The following is a 19,003-nucleotide window of genomic DNA, read 5'->3' on the forward strand; positions in this document are numbered from 1 at the left end:
GCTTACCATTTCGTGATTTGAGGTCCCGGTGGATTACTTTTATGGGAGCATCCATGTGTAAGTAATGCAAACCTGTAAGAAGACAAATGAACTAAACTTTCATAAGATGCCATCACAATAAATTCAATTGCAACAACTCAACAAAATGTAAGAATAAGCTTTAGGACCTACAATGAAAGAAAACATCAGACAGTTATATTTAAATTCAACACACGGAAAATGGTTCTGATTCCCAGGGCACGAATGACTGCAGAAATCAATACAGAGGGAATAATGTATCAGGAAACAAGATTGTTGGAAATACAAGATTTGGCCAAATGCTGGAGAAGCTGGAAGCATGGGGAACGCGGTTATGAAGGGCTCATAGGTCAATGTGTTTATGTTTTAGAAGAGCAAACTCAAATCAAAGGGAGGAGTAAAATGGAATGAAGATAATGAGTACAAGGTCGAGTTGGGTGTAATTTGAATTGAAATTTGATGGGGTAAGGAGGTTAAAGAGTATGATTGGGGTTAAAGGGAGAGTTGCTAATTTTAACCAAAGTGACCACAAATATATGTGCTGTCACGTAATTCTTTTCAAAAAAAGCCACCAGCGGAAAATAGCAGAAACTCCTAGCAGATTTGGCTCAAGAGAGAGATTTCAAGTATTTAATTGTCATTTGCATCTGGAACAGATTAATCATTACCTGTTACAGGTACATTAAAGCAACACAACAAATAATATACAATAATAAATAATACAATAAATTATCAGTAATACTGAGTAACCAGAACATAATAGGGTAATCAGTAATACGAGGTAACCAGACCATAATAGTGCTCTCTAACCCAGGAGACAACTTTTATAAATTACCCGATCTGCGCAATGAGCTAATATGATAATCCAGCTGAGTTCACCCAGGCTTTCCCTTGTCAATACTGTGTCATGCAACATATTTCTTCAGTGCTTTTAGAAGAACAGGTCATATCCCAGTACAACAGATGACATTTTCAATTGGCAAGCCACATAGTTCCTACCTTTTTTTGACGCACAAGAGTTCCTATGTGTGTAAGCACAAATGGCAAATAAAGTTTTTGACCTTTGACATCACTTAACATTACAGAGCTAACCAACACCAGGAAATAGTGACACCCTGCAATTTCTTCATAAAATATTGCAAATTAAGATTAAAAAGGTCAGCTGCTCCAATTGCAAAAAATCTTTTGTATTTTAAAGCTGGCATTAGAAGACAAATTGTTTATTAATAGAAATAGACAATAGGTGCAGGAATAGGCCATTTGGCCCTTTGAGCCAGCACCGCCATTCAATGTGATCATGGCTGATCATCCACAATCAGTACCCCGTTCCTGCCTTCTCCCCATATCCCTTGACTCCGCTATCTTTAAGAGCTCTATCTACATATAGGATTATTTTTTATCATATCAACCATTTTCAGTTTTAGATTTGTTTGGGAAACAATTAGTTCCACAATCTATCTTTCTTTACAATGTATTCTTTTGATCCTATGCAGCCCATGCAGAGAATAAAAAAGTAACAGCACAAATAGAAGCAATGTAGTCCATCATCCCCATGACTGGCCAAATATTCAGCCTAATCCAACTTTTTAGCTATTGTCCAGAACCTTGTAGATTACAGCACATCAAGTAACTTCAAAAACAACAATGAGACTCTGTCTCCACCATATTTTGAGGCACTGAGTTCCAGGCCTCTCCAACATCCCTCTAATCTTTCAACTTTCTAAAATCTATATTTCCTGGTTAGAAAACTATCCTTTAAGAAAAATGGGTTCTTTCCATTTGCCCAGTCATAGATGTTTAGCTTAGTTTTTTTTAAAAAGCATGGAAACAGGACCTTCAGCCCATCTAGTCTATGCCGACCATCGATCACCCATTCACACTAGTTCTGTGTTAACCCACTTTCTCATCCACTCTACACATTAGGGACAATTTTACTGGGGCCAATTAACCTGCAAATCCACATGTTTTTGTGATGTGGGAGAAAAGCAGAGCACCCGGGACACCCATGGGGTCACAGGGATGACGTACAAACTGCAGCGATGCTGGTTCGAAGGGCCAAATGGCCTCCTGCACCAATTTTCTACTAGGTTAAGCGTGGACCCGTTGGGTCCCGGTCCCCCAACGCAATATTCCACCACTCACCCATACACGACACGATGTTCAGCCAAAATGGCGATTTCGGCCCAGCAAGCCTTCCGCAACTGTGCACGTGCGGATACAGGGGCCACTACGAATGCACGGGGAGACAGCGTCATTTTGCATCACTGCCATGTCACCATTGCAAATTGTGATGCGGCTGACGGGCCTCCCCCAACTGCGCAGGCGCGGCCGGCATTTGGGGGCACTGTTTCTAGTTAATTTAAGTTTTAAATGGCAATAACTTCTAAAATATCACATCAATCTGAACGAAACGTATTTCATTTACATCGCGGGGCAATGGCGAGTAAGGTGGGCCAGAAATTGTAGCGCTATCATGTACCGTTTTGGCAGAGTTTCTGGAGCATACATACAAACAAACAAGATGAGAGTTTTAGTAATATAATAATAATAATAATAATAATATAGATGCTTCACACAGACAGTACCCGACGTCATGATCAAACCCATGTTTCTGGCGCTTCCAGCTGCGCCACTATGTTGCACAGTGAAATCTTCCTTTGGTGTATATTTGTTCCAAATAAAACGACTTCAGACAAGCCAATAATTTCTCATAACTCTGGTGCTATCACAATCTTCCTGTATCGTGCTGACCAGAAACGAATCAAGGTGCCAAAGCTTACCGAGCAGTTGCTTTACATAGTTTTCGCACAATCTCCCTGCACTCACATTATATGTCTTGCCCAAAATGGAAAATAAACTGTGAATTTACACTCCACTCTTACAATACAGTTGTCAGAATATACCATTTATTCCAAATTTACTTGTTCTGATCATCTAACATTTTTTTCCAATATGCATTGTTGTTTCATGTACGATTTATTACAGGATGTTTTTAGTCTTAAGCGGGACACTGGGTGAAGTTGTCATATAGAGTTGATATTTATAAAATAAGTTTTTAATTTGCAAGACTGGATTGCATGAGATCTGGGAACACAGATCCTCCGATTCAGGAAATGAAACATAGTGCAGTGCAACTGAATAGAGAAAATTCCAACAAATGATTGTACAAACTGTGAAACACCACAAAACAGATTAACAGAATTGATATTAACTTCTGGAATAATAATATAATTAGGATTTATAAATCTGATTGCTGCATGCTAGCTAACATCTAATTTTTCTACTTGACAATTTAATACTGCAGTAAATTCTTCTCAAACTAGCAAGAATGGAAATGTACAATTTAGTAAAACATACAATGTTTTAATAGTCCAGTCTCTCTCTGTCTTCTAATTTCATAGAGAACAGCTGTTCCCCAGTCCCTTGGGAATTAGAAATTCTAGATGATGGAATCAAGTAAAAGGATTGGGATAGAATATGTCTGCTGGGATGTCATAAATTAAATGCCCTCAGTGCTTGATGCTTTCAATCATATATCTAGCTATCTGTATACTTTTAAAAGTGTGTGTGTGTGTGTGCGTGCGTGCGCGTGTGCGTTCCACTCTGACAGTCATCGTTCCAGTTGCCAGTTTTTCAGGCGCCTACTGGCAACTTGATAGTCGCCGGCAGTCGCCTGAAAAATCGCCTGTGGGACAGGCCCATTAGACGGCTATTGCTATGGAACCAAGATAGTCTGCACCAATTTACTGTATTTCTACACATCACTTCAACACTTCATTAAGATTACTTTCCTCTCTCAATTCCTATCCTCTCTACTTTTGAATACCAGGTACAAATTTCGCTTGGGCGATGACACAAAATAGGCATGATCAGTCCAGTTGTCCATTAAACTGAATATTAAAGAAAGTGGAGGGGAAAGTATGTGGATGTTTCAGATGAGAGGAAAGGATCAGGTCAGAATGTAGCGTAGAACATTAGAACACAAGGACACGCCCTTTACCCCATGATGTCTATGTTGAGCATGGTATTCAAATTAAACTAAACTCAATTGCCAGCATGTTGTGCGCCTGTCTAAATTCCTCTTATCATATCTGCTTCAATCACCCTTTCTGGCAGCACATTCTAGGCAATTACCACTCTGTGTAAACAAAAACTACTGTAAACTTTCCCTCTCTAACCTTAAAAGATATGCATTCTGGTATCTGAATTTTTACTCTGGGAAAAAGAATCTGTCTACCTTATTGTGTTTCTCATAACTTCATACATTTCTATCAGATTTTCCCTTCAGCCTCCATGCTTCAGAGAAAGCAAACCAAATTTGTCCTCTCCTTATAGCTAATATTCTCTAATCCAGACAACATTCTGGCAAACCTCTTCATCATCTCCCAAACATACACATCCTTCCTGTAATGTAATCTCCAGAATGGCACTCAATACACCAAATATGATCTGTCCAAAAAGATTTATACAGCTGCACGATGACTTCCTGACTTTTATACAATATCCTGACTGATATAAGCAAGCATGCCGTATGCCTTCTTTAACATCTTATGTACTTGTGTAGCCACTTTTAGGAAGCTATGGACTTGCACCCCAAGATTCTTCTTTACATCATGTTCCTAAGGGTTCTGCAATTTACTTGCATACTTTCCACTTATATTCGATCTCCCAAAGTGCAACACTTCACACTGGCTTGAATTTAACTTAATCTGCCGTTCCACCAAGCCCATATCTCCATCTGTTTTATCCTGCTATATCCATTGACAACTTTCCTCATTATCCACCAACTGCTGTCATCTGTCATCTGCCAATTTACTAATCAGCCCTTCTACATTTTTGATTGAGTCATTTATATATAATCACAAACAGCAGAGATGCCAACACTGATTTCTGTGGAACATCACTGGTCCCAGACCTCCATTAAGAGCAACATCTCAACACCACTATCAGAGTACAAAACAATGTTAAAGGGAACTAAATTAACGGTTCTTTACCTGAATGCATGCAGCAATCACAATAGGATACCACAAATAGAAATAAATAGGTATGATCTGACATCCATTATAGAGATAGGGTTGCACGAAGACCAAAGCTAGAAACTGAATATTCCAGTATACTACCATTTTAGTTTACTTTAGAGACACAGCATGGAAACAGGCCCTTCACCCACCGAGTGCACGTTGACCACTGATCACCAATTCACACTACTTCTATGTTATTCCACTTTCACATCCATTCCTTACAGACTAGGGGCAGTTTACAGAACCCAATACAAACCCACTCGTATTTGGGATTGGGAAGGATACCAGAGCACCTGGAAGAAACCACGCAGTCACAGGGAGAATGTGCAAACTCCACAAAGACAGCATCCAAGGTCAGGTTCGAAACCGGATCTCTGGCACTGTGAGACAGCAGCCATACCAGCTGCGCCGGTGTTCTGCCATTGTTTTGGAAGGGGTGCAGGAAGGAATATGGCATAGCTGTGTGAATAGAGAAATGAATTTGGGTTGTTGAATCAAGGTACAGAATCAGTTTGAGTAGAGATAAGAAATAGAAAGGGAAAAAAAGTATGTTGTGAAAGTACTTTATAGGCTCCCTAACAGTAGCTAAACCAAAGAACAGAGTATAAATCAAAAAAATAATGGAGGCTTGAAAGATACTGTATTAATCGTAGATGACTTATTGCCACATAAACGGAACAAATTGTAGATGACTTATTACCACAATCGTAGATGACATTGCCACATAAATGGAACAAATCACATTGGCAAGGATGGCTTGAAGATGAGTTCATAAAATGAATTCAGGATAATTTCTCAGAACAATATATGGTGGAGCCAAGTAAGGACTAGGCTATTTTAGATTTGGTCAGGTGTAATGAAACATAATTAATTAATGACCTAATGGTAAAGGATCCTCTGATGATCATGACATAATTGAACCATATTCAGCTGGAGAATGGAATCAACTTAAATAAAGCCAATTGCAGTAGCAGAAAGACAGAAATGGCCAGGAACATTGATTTAAAAAGGCAAGAAAAACAATTGACGATATTAAAGGAGATAATTAATTACTCTCAACAAGAGATATGGTTCTAAGAAAATAATGATTCATTAATGGATAACTAAGGAAATCAGTTCCCTCATCTTTACTATGGACGTTCAGTCACTCTGCACCTCCATCCCCCACCAGGAAGGCCTGAAAGCCCTCCGTTTCTTCCTCGATCGCAGAACCAGACAATTTCCCTCTACTAACACTCTCCTCTGCCTAGCGGAGCTAGTCCTCGCCCTTAACAACTTCTCCTTCGTCTCCTCCCATTTCCTCCAAATCTAAGGCGTAGCTATGGGCATTTGCATGGGCCCCAGCTATGCCTGCTGCTTTGTAGGGTACGTTGAACAATCCCTGTTCCAGGCGTACACTGGCCATATCCCCGAACTCTATCTCCATTACATTGACGACTGCATCGGTGCTACACATGCAGAACTCATGGACTTCATTAACTTCACCTCCAATTTCCATCCTGCACTCAAATTCATTTGGACCACCTCCGACATCTCCCTCCCCTTTCTTGATCTCACCGTCTCCATCACAGGAGATAGAGTATCAACTGATGTATATTACAAACCCATTAACTCCCACAACTATCTCGATTACACTTCTTCCCACCCTGCTTCCTGCAAGGACTCTATCCCCTACTCCCAATTCCTCCGTCTACGCTGCATCAACACCCAAGATATCTTCCATACCAGGACATCCGAGATGTCCTCATTCTTTAGAGAACGGGGGTTCCCCTCTTCCATCACAGAGGAAGCCCTCACACGCGTCTTCTCGGTACCCCGTAGCTCTGTCATTGCTCTCCCTCCCCCCAATCTCGGAGTTACTCCAGAATTTTGTGTCTAAATCAGGTATGGTCTCAAATTGAAAGAAAAAGGCATACAATGATAGAGATTGATTTAGAAATCAGCGAAGGATGACTAAAAAGTCCAGGAGAAAATAGATATGAGCATAAGCTACCAAAAATATGAAAACAGATAGTAATAGAAACATAGAAAATAGGTGCAGGAGTAGGCCATTCGGCCCTTCGAGCCTGCACCGCCATTCGATATGATCATGGCTGATCATCCAACTCAGTATCCCATCCCTGCCTTCTCTTCATACCCCCTAATCCCTTTAGCCACAAGGGCCACATCTAACTCCCTCTTAAATATAGCCAATGAACTGGCCTCAACTACCTTCTGTGGCAGAGAATTCCACAGATTCATCACTCTCTGTGTAAAAAATGTTTTTCTCATCTCGGTCCTAAAATACTTCCCTCTTATCCTTAAACTGTGACCCCTAGTTCTGGACTTCCCCAACATCGGGAATAATCTTCCTGCATCTAGCCTGTCCAACCCCTTAAGAATTTTGTAAGTTTGATCCCCCCTCAATCGTCTAAATTCTAGCGTGTACAAGCCGAGTCTATCCAGTCTGTCTTCATATGAAAGTCCTGCCACCCAGGAATCAGTCTGGGACCTTCTCTGTACTCCCTCTATGGAAAGAATGTCTTTCCTCAGATTAGGAGACCAAAACTGTATGCAATACTCCAGGTGTGGTCTCACCAAGACCCTGTACAACTGCAGTAGAACCTCCCTGCTCTTATACTCAAATCCTTTTGCTATGAATGCTAACAAACCATTTGCTTTCTTCACTGCCTGCTGCACCTGCATTCCTACTTTCAATGACTGGTGTACCATGACACCCAGGTCTCGTTGCATCTACCCTTTTCCTAATCGGCCACCATTCAGATAATAGTCTACTTTCCTGTTTTTGCCACCAAAATGGATAACCTCACATTTATCCACTTTATACTGCATCTGCCATGCATTTGCCCACTCACCCAACCCATCCAAGTCACCTTGCAGCCTCCTAGCATCCTCCTCACAGCTAACACTGCCCCCCAGCTTAGTGTCATCCGCAAACTTCTGAAACTGATATAAAATGAAGAGAATATCTAAAGCAAAGTTTACTACTGACTATGCTAACGATTAGTGTTTCCTTAATAGGACTTAACTGCCTTCACAGTTCAGTAAAAGTACATTGGTGCTAGTGCAGTCACACAAAGGCTAGAACAGGTAAGAAAGACAGAATTCCTCCCATTAAGGACAGCAATCAACTTTTCTTTTTAAACCCCAGACTGGTAGCTTCATGGGAAGTGTTAGCAAGATTCAATTTTATTTAATTCTGTCATTTGATCACAAGTCCAGAATTTTGAGTTCATCCAATTAACCAGTATGTTATCCCTACCGAGTGAACTGAGACAAACCATGGAGCTGATGTACAGTACTGCTAAAACAGATTAATTCCCTTTTCAAAGCTATGTGCGCAATAACTTTCTGAAAGCCATCACTGAATAGCAATGAATAGTTTAAAATATACAATAAAAAAGCCATTTATGATTCACATACCTTTGGCAATATCAGTCCCCCAGGACATAATTTGATCCATGACAATTTCTTCACTTTCATCGCTGGACAAATAATCATATAATGAACCTCCAGGAGCATATTCTGCAAAGTAAAGCAAAACGTCAACTATTACCTAAATTTTTCTTTACGGTTTTTAAATATAATTAATAATAAATGTTTCCCAATTAAGAAGGTAGTAACAGTTCACAGGCACAAATGTATAAATACTGCAAATGTACTTACATGTTAGACTTACCTACTTGCTAGATAATTAAAGTAGCAATAAATATATCAATTCAATTTTTCAAGATCACATTCTTTAAACACTTTCATATTGTACTTCCGGTGGCGCTGGTGCCAGCTGCCTCCACCTTCAGCCCGGTATCTTTTTGTTTTTTCGTTTTTTTTGTTATGTTGAAGTGTGTTTTTAATGTTTTTTTTTTATTATTTAATGTGGGGGAAGAGGGTACGGTAAGGGGGATAATGTCCTGGAGAGGACGCGACTATTATTCGAGTCGCGTCCTCGCCCCCCCTCAGCAGCCTACCTACTGGATTGGCGCGGCCTTTCCTGCCTGGACCGACCAGAGCTCCAGCAGCGGCGGGACAGCGCTGATACATCGCGGGGCTGGCGATGCCTTACCGGGGATCGCCGTCTGGAGCCCGGAGTGCTGGGCCTGCGGCACCGCCATCCTGGAGCTGTGGTTCGCGGAGCTCCGAACGCGGGCGGCGCTGACAAACATCGTGGGGTCCTGCGACTCTGCCCGGCTCGGCCTGCGGACTCGGGAGCTGTGGACTCCGATGGGAGGCGGCTGAGCGGGAGGTCCGGGCCGCTGAGGAGGATTTTCACCGTCGGGGTTCGGCATCCCATCAGCCCGGCGAGAGGGCCTGAGCATTGGGCTGCCCGGGGTGGCGACTGCGGGTGCTTGGAAGACCCCGACCACGGGTGAACATCTGGGAAGATCGGAGGGGAGGCTGGCTAGACTATGGTGCCTTCCTCACCTTGGTGCCATTGTGTTATGTTGTGTCGTGGACTTTCTGTGTTTGTGCTTTTTTTTTTAATTCTATTTTATTTTTAATGTTTTATTATTTATTATTTATTTATTTTTATGATACTGACTGTAAAGGGAAATTCATTTCGTTGTCTCTAATTGAGACAATGACAATAAATTTGAATACAAAATTTGAATACAATATTCACACATCAGTAACATTTTCAGTGCATTTTAAGTGATTACACTTGATTTTAATGAATAGGAAAAAAACTGCAAAGCGGTGCAACTTATGCGTCATGAGTCAGCTACTGAACAAGAAGTTTGAAATATCACATTAAACTATGCACGTTCTGAAATCCTGAAGTTTGCTGTCTGCGCTAATTGCTTCTCTGGCATTATAATTCCAAAATCTGAAGAGTTTGGAGTGACTTTATTCCAGTTACTTCTTAAGTAACTGAATTTATAGGATCAGAAGAACAAAGCAATTAAAAATCAAAACAACAAAGTTGGGGGAGTGAATTGAGTGGAATTTTCCATCTTCAAATAATATTCGCTTGTTTGTATCAGTATCTACCCTCCTTTTTCCCCATTTGTTTGTACATTCTGACCTGATCTGCATTCCTCAATAGGCCAGACTATACATTACAGTATGCCAGATAGACAAATGATCTTAACTGTTCATTCAATGGCTCCAATGTTTCAAACTTTTACAAACACATCCTTTGTAACAGCCATAGCCTTTACTACTTTATATGCCACTTAGTCTAACTTGCTTTCTCAGTTCAGATTAGAGGTCTTCGACCTGAAATGTTCATTGCTTGTCTTTTCATTGATGCTGCCTGACCTATTAAGTATTTGCTTCACTTTGTTTTTATTATGCAAAACTATTACAAACTATTCTTGGTATGGGTATTTTCAAAAAGCATTGATAGACACCAAAGGTGTCAATAAACCATGTAAACTCCGCTTAACCTATAAATGCTGGAGCAGACTGCAGAGTTCCATAAAAAGGTGCCAAGCTATACAAAAGCAATTTGAAATGGCAGTTTGTTAAGCCTTCAGAGAGAGAAGTGATGAAGGTAGCAAAATTAATACAGAAATTACAAATATTAGCACAAAGAAATGCAAAGCATCAGTCTTATAATTGGATAACGATAAAGGCAAACAAATGTATTCCAAATAAATACCCAGTTATGTTTAGTTATGCTGAGAGAATGAGAGACAAAATATGAACACAAAGGATACACACATTGAAAGAGAGAGATTTCATGTTTATAAAGAATCTGAAATGCCTGACAGGAGTTTAATTGCAAATTAAAACATTTACCTTGATGTACAGAACCAAGCTTCTGCAGGTTCTCGCTCCCAGAACATAACACATTACATACAGTGCCCTCCATAATGTTTGGGACAAAGACCCATCATTTAATTATTTGCCTCTGTACTCCACAATTTGAGATTTGAAATAGAAAAAAATCACGTGGTTAAAGTGCACATTGTCAGATTTTATTAAAGGCCATTTTTATACATTTTAGTTTCACCGTGTAGAAACCACAGCTGTGTTCATACAAGTCCCCCCATTTCAAGGCACCATAATTTTTGGGACACATGGCTCGACAGGCGTTTGTAATTACTCAGGTGTGTTTAATTGCCTCCTTAATGCAGGTATACAAGAGCTCTCAGTACCTAGTCTTTCCTGCAGTCTTTCCATCACCTTTGGAAACTTTTATTGCTGTTTATCAACATGAGGACCAAAGTTGTGCCAATGAAAGTCAAAGAAGCCATTATGAGACTGAAAGAAGAATAAAATTGTTAGAGACATCAGCCAAACCGTATGCTTACGTTTGGAACATCATTAAAAAAAGAGAGCACTTGTGAGTTGACTAATCACAAAGGGACTGGCAGGCCAAGGAAGACCTCCACAGCTGATGACAGAAGAATTCTCTCTATAATAAAGAAAAACCCCAAACATCTGTCCAACAGATCAGTAACACTCTTCGGGAGTCAGGTGTGGATTTGTCAATGACCACTGTCCACAGAAGGCTTAATGAACAGAAATACAGAGGCTACACTGCAAGATGTAAACCACTGGTTAGCCGCAAAAATAGGATGGCCAGGTTACAGTTTGCCAAGAAGTACTTAAAAGAGCAACCACAGTTCTGTAAAAATGCCTTGTGGACAGATGAGACAAAGACCAACTTATATCAGAGTGATGGCAAGAGCAAAGTATGGAGGAGAGAAGGAATTGCCCAAGATCCAAAGCATACCACCTCATCTGTGAAACACGGTGGTGGGGGTGTTATGGCCTGGGCATGTATGGCTGCTGAAGGTACTGGCTCACTTATCTTCATTGATGATACAACTGCTGATGGTAGTAGCATAATTAATTATGAAGTTTATAGACACATCCTATCTGCTTAAGTTTAAACAAATGCCTCAAAACTCATTGGTCGGCGGTTCATTCTACAGCAAGACAATTATCCCAAACATACTGCAAAAGCAAATGTATTTTTCAAAGCTAAAATGGTCAATTCTTGAGTGGCCTGTCAATCACCTGATCTGAACCCAATTGAACATGCATTTTATATGTTGAAAAAACTGAAGGGGACTAGCCCCCAAAACAAACATAAGCTAAAGATGGCTGCAATACAGGCCTGGCAATATCACCTGAGGACCCCAGCAACTAGTGATCTCCACGAATCGCAGACTTCAAGCAGTCATTGCATGCAAAGGATATGCAACAAAATACAAAACATGACTTTGCTGTGTCCCAAACATTATGGTGCCTTGAAATTTGGGGGGGGGGGGGGGCTGTGTATAAACACTGCTGTAATTTCAACATGGCTAAACCAAAATGTATCAAAATGGCCTTTATTAAAATCTGACAATGTGCCCTTTAACCACATGTGGTTTTTTTTCTATTACAAATCTCAAATTGTGGCGTAGAGGCAAATAAATAAATGATGGGTCTTTGTCCCAAATATTATGGAGGCCACTGGAAATTGCACTACAATGAACATTTATTTGTCTAAAGGTGAATTTTTTTTAAATTATTCTAAAGTTAAACAGAAACCAATTTCTGACTGTCTTCTAAGAACATAGCTGCCCATTTCCTTTGTTAGTCACTACAACTTTAACTTCAATTTTAACATCCAATCATATGCGAAGTATTGGGTGTACACAACTAAAGCAATTAATACATGCTTTAGAGTTGCTATTTGCCATACATTTATCAACCCTTTGTCAGTATTGAATTTTCAGTCTGATTCTTAGCAACACAACATTTCTCAATAATTTGCCTTTATTACAAGCAACTAAACCAAACTGATATGGAACATGTTTTAGTAGACAATGACTTATTACAAATATACGTGTATCAACAAACTCTGTTGTATTTGTTGGTAACCAGCTGTTGCTGGTTGATAATCATTTTCCTCGAAGCTGGATCTGTATTACCCTCTGCCAGAAATTCTCAATGGGTTACAAGAAAACTAATTGATTTGGTTATTTTATTTCAAGTATGGCAGCACAGTGGCACAGCTGTAAAGTTGCTACCTCACAGTGCCAAAGACACAAGTTCAACCCTGACAACAGATGCTGTCTGTATTGAGTTTGTACATTCTCCCTGTGACCACGCGGGTTTTCTTCTGGTGCTCCCGTTTCCTCCCACATTCCAAAGATGTACAGGATAATATTTATTTATTTTTAATTGTTCCTAGTGTGTAGTGGTTCTTAACCTTTTTGGCATATGTACGCGCATACGCGAACAAAATACTGATGTGGTATGTACCTTTGTTAGGTTCCTAAAAATGGGCTCAACAAATGGATATGTTATTTATGACCCATTGATGTCCCCTTGTAAAGCCCCAAACGACCCTCCATTGGGGTCCCGACCCCTAGGATGAAAACCACTGGTGTAGGATGTTAATGTATGAGATAATAATAGCTGGACGGCGTGGACTCAGTAGGCCGACAGCCCCGTTTCCGTGCTGTATCTCTAAAATCTAGTCTACTTCTTTGCCACTAATGCCTGGAAATTCATCTAAATAGCACGGGACCACACGTCAAAAAGCCTGTCACTCGCTCCAAAGCACAAGAAAACACCCCAACAATTAAATGTCCACATTAAATGCAAATTGTCGTATATTTCCTTTCTGTTTTCTTTCAATTTCAGCACTTACCAAAAACTCTCAAATCTGGCAATGTTATCATATGGCAATTATACTAAAACTGATACATGGAGTTTGCAAGTTCTGCCTGTGACCAGGTTTCCTCCGGGTGCTCCGGTTTTCACCTATATCCCAAAGAGGGTGGAGGTTTGTAGATTAGTTGGCCTCTGTAGATTGCCCCCAGTTCATAGAGAGTGGATGCAAAAGTGTCCTAACATAGAAACAATGTGAACGGGTGATTAATGGTCAGCATGGACTAAGTGGGCTGAAGGCTTGCTAGCTGGCTGCATCTTTAAACTTAAACTAAAATTTGCAGATTATGAGATTGATGCAAGAAACAAAGCTACAAAAGATCACAAAATAATTAAGTAATTAAAACTATGGATTTAATTGACGGGATATACAAAGTTATGCTCATTATGTTGGAGTGAGGTAAAGGGAAATATTTCCTTTTTGTTTAAAGATTCAAAGCTGTGCACCATTAAAAGAGGTTTAAATGTTCATCTACAAAAATCCTGGGTAAGTGCACTAGATTTAAAACTATAATCAAAAAGACTGACTGAGAGATGCTATTGACTTCAACAGATGGAAAGTTACAGTGCATTCAGAAAGTATTCAGAACCCTATACTTTTTCCACATTTTGTTACCTTACAGCTTTATTTTGATTAAAATTGATTAAATCCTTTTTTTTTAATTATCAATCTACACACAATACCCCAGATTGAAGAAGGGAAAACAGGGGTTTAGAAATTTTTGCAAAGTAATTAAATATAAATAACTGAAATATCATATTTACATAAGTATTCAGACCCTTTGCTATGACACTCAAAATTGAGCTTAGGTTCATCCTGTTTCCATTGATTATCCTTGAGATGTTTCTACAACTTGGAGTCCACCAGTGGTAAATTAAATTGATTGGAAAGGCATACACCTGTCTATATAAGGTCCCACAGTTGACAAAGCATGTCAGAGCAAAAACCAAGCCACAAAGACAAAGACATTGTCTGTAGACCCCCGAGACAGGATTGTGTCGAGACACATGTCTGGGGAAGGGTATAAAACAATTTCTGCAGCATAGTAGGTCCCGAAGATCACGGTGGCCTCCGTCATTATTAAAAGGAAGAACTTTGGAACACCCAGGACTCTTCATAGAGCTGGCCGCCCGGCCACACTGAGCCATCGGGGGAGAAGGGCCTGGTCAGGGAGGTGACCAAGAACCTGATGATCACTCTGACAGAGCTCCAGAGTTCCTCTGTGGAGATGGGAGAACCTTCCAGAAGGACAACTATATCTGCAACACTCTACTAATCAGGCCTTTATGGTAGAGTGGCCAGACAGAAAGAAGCCACTCCTCAGTAAAAGGCACATGACAGCCCGCTTGGAGTTTTCCAAAAGGCACCTAAAGGACTCTCAGACCATGAGAAACAAGATTCTCTGGTCTGATGAAACCAAGATTGAACTCTTTGGCCTAAATGCCAAGCGTCACATCTGGAGGAAACCAGGCACTGCTCATCACCTGGCCAATACCATACCGCATCATGCTGTGGGGATGTTTCTCAGCGGCAGGAACTGGGAGACTAGTCAGGATCGAGGGAAAGATGAACGGAGCAAAGTACAGAGAAATCCTTGATGAAAACCTGCTCCAGAGCATACACCTCAGACTGGGGCAGAGGTTCACCTTCCAACAGGACAACGACCCATAGCACACAGCCAAGACAACGCAGGAGTGGCTTTGATGACAAGTCTGTGAATGTCCTTGAGCAGCCCAGCCAGAGTCCGCACTTGAACCCGATCGAACATCTCTGGAGGGACTTGAAAATAGCTGTGCATCAACACTTGCCATCCAACCTGACAGGGCTCAAGAGGATCTGCAGAGAAGAATGGGAGAAATTACCCAAATACAGGTGTGCCAAGCTTGTAGCGTCATGCCCAAGAAGACTTGATGCTGTAATTATTACCAAAGGTGCCTCAACAAAGTACTGAGTAAAGGGTCTGAATACTTATGTAAATGTGATTTCAGTTATTTATTTTTAATTTGTTTGCAAAAATTCCTAAACACCAGTTTTCACTTTTTTTATTGTGGGGTATTGTGAGTAGATTGATGATAAAAAAATAATTTAATCCATTTTAGAATAAGGCTGTAGTAACAAAATGTGGAAAAAGTGAAGGGGTCTGAATACTTTCTGAATGCATTGTATACTTCTGTTTGGCGATGCTGTTTAGCATTGGACACGACATCCCAAGAAAAATACAACTAACTGGGTTCAATTCTAAAGTTGCATAACATCGGTTGGTTTTCTTATGTTTAAAAGTTCGAGTTATGAAATGGGAAAAGATATTGAAAGGGGGCTGCCATTTAATTTTTTGGTGGGATTGGCCAAATATTCCATAACATACACGTGTGAGCTGGACTATTTGGAATAAAAGCAGACACCAATATTCAATACAGCACGGGAAAATCGAAAGCCTTCCCATAAAAGGTTGTTGAGACTAGGTCATTTGAAAACCAATAACAAAATCATTATATTTATATTAAGAAGAAATTTCAGGATATAGAGAGGAAAGCTGGGCAAATGAAGTCTCAGTGCAGATCAGCCTTAATTTAATTGAATGACAAACCATGCTCAGAATAAGAAATGGCCCTAATGCTATTAATGATCATAAAGCAACCATCACACTTTATGGAGAATGATCACATTAATATGTCAATTATTGGGCCAGATCTGAGCATCTATTTCAGCTGTGCAAGGTAGGCCTCTTCTAAATTAACCCTGACATTTTAGGTTTATTATTCCCATGTGTACTGAGGTAAAAAGCTTTGTTTGCATGCTATTAAAGAAAATCAGATAATACTATATATAAATATAATCAAGCCAAACTCAAGCATAATAGGTAGCGCAAAGGGAAAGATAGAGTACAGAATATAATTCACCACATTGTAATGATTCCCAGCTGAACATTAACCATTCTCGCATTTAATAAGTAAAAATATATTTTCTGGTTTTATCAAATCTCAGGAAAGGATCGTTTTCTCATATTCTCAAAACTCAAATTATTTAATTTATAAAAATGAACAATTATTTTTTTAACCATTCTATTGTTTAGATAGATTGGAGTTCTGCTAAAGTTTGAAATCTAGTGATGCAAGCACCAAATTAGCTACTTTTCAATCATCTAATTATGCATCAAAACAGTCTTGAAAAAAACATGGGGGCATTTTATGTTAGCTCATATGTTTAAATTGAAATTCAACTAGCTAGAGCAATCTCAGTTGGTGACAGTATGCATGCTATAATAATAGCTCAGAATATTGGTAAATGAGAGCATCTGAATATATACTGAGAAGTCACAAAACAATTAAATAAAAAATCCCCACTTTTGCTTCCCATGGGTTTATTTACACATTTGTAAAGTTAAAATGATAGACAATAGACAATAGGTGCAAGAGTAGGCCATTCGGCCCTTCAAGCCAGCACCGCCATTCAATGTGATCATGGCTGATCATCCACGATCAGTACCCCGTTCCTGCCTTCTCCTCAAATCCCCTGACTCCGCTATCTTTAAGCGCTCTATCTATCTCTCTTGAAAGCATCCAGAGAACCAGCCTCCACCGCCTTCTCAGGCAAAGAATTCCACACTCAACTGTGTGAAAAAGTTTTTCCTCATCTCCGTTCTAAATGGCTTACCCCTTATTCTTAAACTGTGGCCCCTAGTTCTGGACTCCCACAACATCGGGAACATGTTTCCTGCCTCTAGCGCGTCCAAATCCTTAATAATCTTATATGTTTCAATAACATCACCTCTCATCCTTCTAAATTCCAGAATGTACAAGCCCAGCTGCTCAATTCTATCAACATATGACAGTCCCGCCATCCCGGGAATTAACCTGGTGGACCTACGCTGCACTCCCTCAATAGGAAGAATGTCCTTCCTCAAATTTGGAGACCAAAACTGCACACAATACTCCAGGTGTGGTCGCACAAGGGCCCTGAACAACTGCAGAAGGACCTCTTTGCTCCTATACTAAACTCCTCTTGTTATGAAGGTCAATATGCCATTTGCTTTCTTCGCTGCCTGTTGTACCTGCATGCTTACTTTCAGTGACTGATGAACAAGGACACCCAGATCCTGTTATACTTCCCCTTTTCCCAACTTGACAACATTTAGGTCATAATCTGCCTTTTGGAACACGACAAATTGTTGGTGATAGTTACACCTCGGAACCTCAAACTCCCAACCATATCCACTTCGGTCCTTGATACAGACTAGGGTACATACTGCACTCTGCGTCCTGAAGTTGATGATCAGCTCCTTCATTTTGCTGACATTGAGGGGGGGGGTTGGTGTCTTGATGCTACTAATCTTCCTGTACTCCGTGTCCTCTTTCAAGGTCCAGCCCACTGAATTGGGTCATCTGCAAACTTGTATATGGAGTTAGAACAGGATTTGGCCACTCAGTCATGAATGTATAGGGAGTACATTGTGCAGCCCTGCAGGGCACCATTGTTGAGAATTACCCTGGAGAATGTTGCCCTTTTCTTACTGTTTGTGTCAGAAAGTCAAGGATCTAATTGCAGTGGGGTGTGCTGAGTCTGAGATCCAGGTGTTTCTAGATGAGTTTGGTTGGAGATATGTTATAGAAGTTTGAGCTAATGTCAATATATAGGAGGCCGACGAGAACCTAGATCCCATAGAGGCGTTCTGCCTGGGGTTTTCCTGAATCTGGGGCTCTCAAGTACTTCCAGTATGTGGACCAGCCTTTGGACCTTTCGTTTTTCATTGTAAACGGTGCCAAAATATGGCAACTGTACATTTGTTAGTTGTGCAAAACAATTTCACTGTGATGTGGATACAAACAATAAAGGACCCTTGAACCAATGGATGATGTTATCCAGGTGTTCCAGGGATGAGTGTAGGAATCTTCATTGATGGAAACCTTGTTATGCACTGGGGGAAATTGGTAAAGGATTTTGCCTTGTGGATGTTAAGTTACGATTTATTCTTTAAGTTGTTTCACTGAATGATCAACCTCTTGGACTTTGGTCGGTGAATGCTGACAAATGTCGGCATCTGCCACATTGTTACTACTGAGATTAGGCATTCTTTGTCTCAGAAGACTGTGGAGGCCAAGTCAGAGATAGATAGATTCTTGATTAGTACTCCGTTGATTAGTACAACGTCAGAGGTTATGAGAAGGCAGGAGAATGGGGTTAGGAGGGAGAGATAGATCAGCCATGATTGAATGGCAGAGTAGACTTGATGGGCCGAATGGCCTAATTCTACTATTCCTTATGACCTGATGACCTCTCCCACAGAATATTTGTGCCTGTACTCAGAGAACACCTAAATAACCTCTGGCAAGTTTGTGAAGTATCCAGG

General features: G+C 40.3%; 1 protein-coding gene across 5 annotated transcripts in view; it reads right to left on the reverse strand.

Moving 5' to 3' along the window:
- The window catches only part of map3k20 (mitogen-activated protein kinase kinase kinase 20), a 124,838-nt gene that overhangs the window by 101,866 nt on the left and 3,969 nt on the right, over nt 1–19,003 (reverse strand). For all 5 annotated transcript variants that reach the window (XM_033023937.1, XM_033023939.1, XM_033023938.1 and 2 more), the window contains 2 exons: nt 8,463–8,564; nt 7–72 (listed from right to left, as the gene is read on the reverse strand). In XM_033023937.1, coding sequence (XP_032879828.1) covers nt 7–72; nt 8,463–8,564 — 168 coding nt within the window. The remainder of the gene's footprint in view (nt 1–6; nt 73–8,462; nt 8,565–19,003) is intronic.

This window comes from Amblyraja radiata, chromosome 7 (assembly GCF_010909765.2).
Source record: "Amblyraja radiata isolate CabotCenter1 chromosome 7, sAmbRad1.1.pri, whole genome shotgun sequence".
Taxonomy (NCBI): Eukaryota; Metazoa; Chordata; class Chondrichthyes; order Rajiformes; family Rajidae; genus Amblyraja; species Amblyraja radiata.